This window comes from Quercus suber, unplaced genomic scaffold, assembly GCF_002906115.3.
Source record: "Quercus suber isolate HL8 unplaced genomic scaffold, Cork oak 2.0 scaffold_607, whole genome shotgun sequence".
In the NCBI taxonomy this organism is placed as follows: Eukaryota; Viridiplantae; Streptophyta; class Magnoliopsida; order Fagales; family Fagaceae; genus Quercus; species Quercus suber.
In genome coordinates, this window is record NW_027070050.1 from 430,617 (window position 1) to 434,835 (window position 4,219).

General features: G+C 31.1%; 1 protein-coding gene across 1 annotated transcript; it reads right to left on the reverse strand.

Moving 5' to 3' along the window:
* Positions 1 to 367: 367 nt before the first annotated feature.
* On the reverse strand, positions 368 to 3,817 carry LOC112012961 (mitochondrial pyruvate carrier 4). The gene is made up of 5 exons (XM_024045335.2): positions 3,656 to 3,817; positions 2,698 to 2,796; positions 2,492 to 2,544; positions 800 to 873; positions 368 to 532 (listed from the first exon to the last, which is right to left on the reverse strand). The coding sequence occupies exons 1-5, from the start codon at positions 3,708 to 3,710 to the stop codon at positions 487 to 489; spliced, it is 327 nt and encodes a 108-aa protein (XP_023901103.1). The 5' UTR covers positions 3,711 to 3,817; the 3' UTR covers positions 368 to 486.
* Between the last annotated feature and the right edge of the window lie 402 nt (positions 3,818 to 4,219).

The window sequence follows — 4,219 nt, forward strand, 5'->3', positions numbered from 1 at the left end:
GTCCCGAACCGACGCTTGAAGCTCGTAGATTAGAAGAGTTTGTCCGTCACCGTAAGTTTTTTTTTTTTTTTTTTTTTGACCTATTCGTCAGTCTCTGTACTTCTAGTCGTCGGCTTCCCTTACGTTTTTTTTTTTTTTTTTTTTTTTTTTTTTTTAAAAGGGTGTTACATGAAGATTTTTTTGTAAAGTCAACACAATAGATAGCACATTGAAAAGTATGAAATTAATTTTCCCGTTGTCTATTTGAGATTTTTTTTTTTTTTTTTTTTATTTGTTGGTTTGAACTCATGTAACTTTTCAAGATTTATGTGATAGCAAACCGCTATCAAAAGTGTAAAATTAATTTTACAACTTCANGAATTACCAGAAATACACCCAAAAAAAAAAACAGTGGCCCGTTGAGAATGTAACATGAAATTGAGTTGAAAATATACAAATGCTGGCAACACAAAACCATTTTAATATATGTGTCTGAGATTTTTGTTATCATTCTTTTGCAACAGCTGCTTCCGTCTCAGAAAAGTAATCATGCCTGAAAAATTAAGATAAAGTTACTAAAAGCATAGATATATTTTGTTTTTGGTTAACATAGACATGAGTTATTAACTTTTTTTTTTGATAGGTTGACATGAGTTATTAAATTGAACCACTAAAGACTTGTAGGAGTAACTGAAACTTCAGTGGCTGTAGCAAGCTCCTTTCTGTTTCAACCCAGAGCTGACCCAGGGCTGTTAGGGCTGGCCAAGCTCAGGCTCAGACACCAATTCAAAGGGAAGTTTTGGGCTGAACTGCTACTTACTTAATTTTGCGTGTTAGCTGATACAAGCCTGTCCCAGCCATTGCAACATTAACACTAAAAAGATTCCAGTTTTTCTGCAATATCAAGAAATTTTTATTGCTAACCCAGAGAAAAAAAAGGGGGGGGGGGGGGGGTGGGGAGTTAAATAATTCAGAATCAACTGCAAGACTTAGTCCAAATAGACTTTAGATTTTTGGAAGAACGGTATAATGATAAATGAAAACTTTTCTTCAGAAACATATGCAACAGAATATAAGAACCATAATGCACCAATTCATATATAAAAGACTTCTGAATTACAAAGGCAATAGCACTACTACATGAGTGATTATATGCGCAAGCATCATTCCTTATGATTAATTTTTCTTTAAGATGACTTGGCATGACAATGACTTTGAGTATGATATGCAATAAAAAATGAAGCTGCAGGAACCTCCATCTAGGGCTATAAATGAACTGAGTTGTTTACAAACAAAAACAACTTGGGCTCGGCTCAAGAAAATAGTTCATTTATGCTCACTCATTTAGCAAATAAGTCAAGTTCAAGCCTAAGTTTGGACTAGGTATTAAACAAACCAAGCTCAAACATAATATTGTGTTTGTGAATAAGCTCACAAGCATGAGGCTTGATTAAAGTATATATAATATCATATGTTTATATGTATAAATGTTTAAAATATACTTACATAGTCTTGAGGTTGGATTTTGTAAGTTTGTAAATAAGTTCATAGATTTCAAATTATTATTTGAAATTTATTGATAATATAAATAATCCATTTTGTAGTAAAAATATATATATGTTTTTAATAATACAAGGTTGGTGAATCTAATCTTCATAAGTTTATAAGTGGAAAATCTTTCTATCTAACTCAAGTAATATATAATTTCAACTATAATATACTTATTAATTATTAGCATATATTTGTGAAGGTTTAAAATTTTTTAGACAGTCTTTATTATATATAAAAAATAATAAATTAATCAAGTAGCTAGTAAACAAACTCGAGCTTGTTTGACAAGAAAATGTAATCTAATTTGGTAATGAGCTCAAATTTGGCTTGTGTTCAAAATAAATATAATGAACAATCCTGAACTTTTAATACACGGTTTAGCTTGACTTGTTTACCGCCACCTCTGTCTGCATAAGCTGGGTTTCTATGTCCTGATTAACTTATAGTTGAACTCCTAGGTCTTCATTTTGAAACTTAAACTTCCAGTCATCACACCCCCAAAGGGTAAGATCTAAATTCAGATGTGGTATTTTTCTTGAGTGTAAGATATTCCATAAAGACACCCCTAACACTTATAAATTAATCCTAAAATCCTATAAATTATGCCTAACAACAAATAGACACAAGGTAATAAGTTTAAAGATAAAGAAACAGGAGGTTTTATAAATAGATATAGACATAGGATGCTTGGGGTAAAAGTCATCAACATTTTTTTGTGCCTACAATATGGTGAATGCAAAGTTGAATATAAAATTATGTGTCATGCAAAATTAACCCATCTCATTGAAACAACAATCAAACAGTGAACCAGCTTCAAACCATTAAGGGAAGGGATATTATTGAAAATGTATACAGAAAACAAACTTATATTATTATGTTGCAGAACAAAAATATATAAAGATTTAACAGTTAAAAATTCATCTGCATTTAAGTCTCTCCAAAAGTTTGAAAGGAACCATACTGGAATAATCACCATGCTGTAGCGTGACCAAATAAGTCCAGTGCATGTAACAGCTGCACAACAATTGTGGTTAGAATGAACATCAATTTGACAATAAGGCACAAAAGCACTTGGAGAAAGACTAGGATGTATATCCTTTATTAAAAACAGTAATTAAAAACCAGACAGCTAAAATTCTGCAACGCATACGTTTATAAGATGCATACCTATTTGCTGAGGATAAGAAATCTTTTCAGGTGGCTTTGAGAAGTCTGCAACGTTTGCTATGGAGATGACCCATTTAAAAGTTGGAGCCCAAAAGTGAACTGCAATTAATTATGAGACTCTTAAGAACATATTAGAACAAAAACTACAAGCAATACAGACGCAGCAATTCAACATTGGTCAACAAGATCAAGTGGGCAACTCAAAGAAACAATAGCTTTGGTATATTTCAAAACTTCTTATAGCTCCATAATGTGTATTCAGTCCTATCAACACTATCTGCCGTCAGAGATTGCTCAAGAGTCTGGAAGAAATAAGAAATAATTCCCAATGAAAATAATCTTTTAAGAAGAAAAAGTGCTTTCCTTAACAAGACAATGGAGATTTATCTGCCTAAAGAATGCAAAAAGACAAACACCAACGCCTGAAAAAGAACTGTCATGAATTATCCTCAAGAAAATTCAAAGTAAAATCAGACTTTATACTGTATAACTTCAAAAATTTTCCTAACAATGGATTATATCAACAACTGCAAGAAAAAAAAAAAAAAAAAATTCACCACCTTTACAATTAAGTCAATGAATACACAGTTTCATATATAGAATGACCCACCACTCTCTGTTAAGACTCATCAAATTCTACATCAGAATACAGATTGCAAGTAAATTCCCACACTACACAGTAGCCTTCAGGACAAAATACGAGCTCAACAAATTTAAACACTCACTATATTATTATCTCAATTTCAGCAAATTTACTCAGCCAAAGACAAGCACTAAAAATGACTCATTCCATCATTAGACAATAAATGATTTATTTGCACAAATAACACAAGACGCAGATGCCCAAAAAAAAAAAATTGCTTCATATTAAATCATACAAGTTGAATTAACAAACTGAACATAATAAATAAATAAAAGGGTCCAAAAGTAAAATTGGAAATGTGAGGAAGCTACAAACTGGTTTTGGGGCCAGCGGGGTGGTTCCAAAAAGCTTGCAGCTTGGATGCTGCCATGGTAATCGATCTCTCTCTGCTTTTTGTGACTCAGTTTTTCAATTTTATGGTAAAATAGTAAGGATGATTCAAGAAGATCAGTGTGGCACTGTTATAGAGAAAGAGAAGAAGAGTGTGGCACAACGACACTTAAAAGACCGTATCTACGGGACCCACGAGTTGTCACTTGTCGCACTAATATTATAAAAACTTTTGTCCATAATATTTTTATAATATTTTTATAACAAATTTTGAGTAGCGTAATATTTTTACAATATTTTTATAACAAATTTTGAGTAGCATAATATTTTTACAATATTTTTATAACAAATTTTGAGTAGCAGACTGTTATTGTTGGAACAAAAATATAATATCAGTCATAGGTTCAAATTTGAACCAATAACAACTAACTATCAATAATTTGTTGTAAAAATATTATAAATGTTGACCTTCTCACTTTTAAAAGGCAACAAATAATTTTTATTTTATTTTATATAAAATTAAAAGAAAAAAAAAAGTCTTTATATCCA

Excerpts from the sequence above, each read along its gene's own strand:
- LOC112012961 (XM_024045335.2), bottom strand. The coding sequence starts at position 3,710 with ATGGCAGCATCCAAGCTGCAAGCTTTTTGGAACCACCCCGCTGGCCCC. Across the intron at positions 2,545-2,697 it reads TTCTTATCCTCAGCAAATAG|CTGTTACATGCACTGGACTT; the intron begins GTATGCATCTTA and ends ATTGTTGTGCAG. Across the intron at positions 874-2,491 it reads ACAGCATGGTGATTATTCCA|AAAAACTGGAATCTTTTTAG; the intron begins GTATGGTTCCTT and ends TTGATATTGCAG.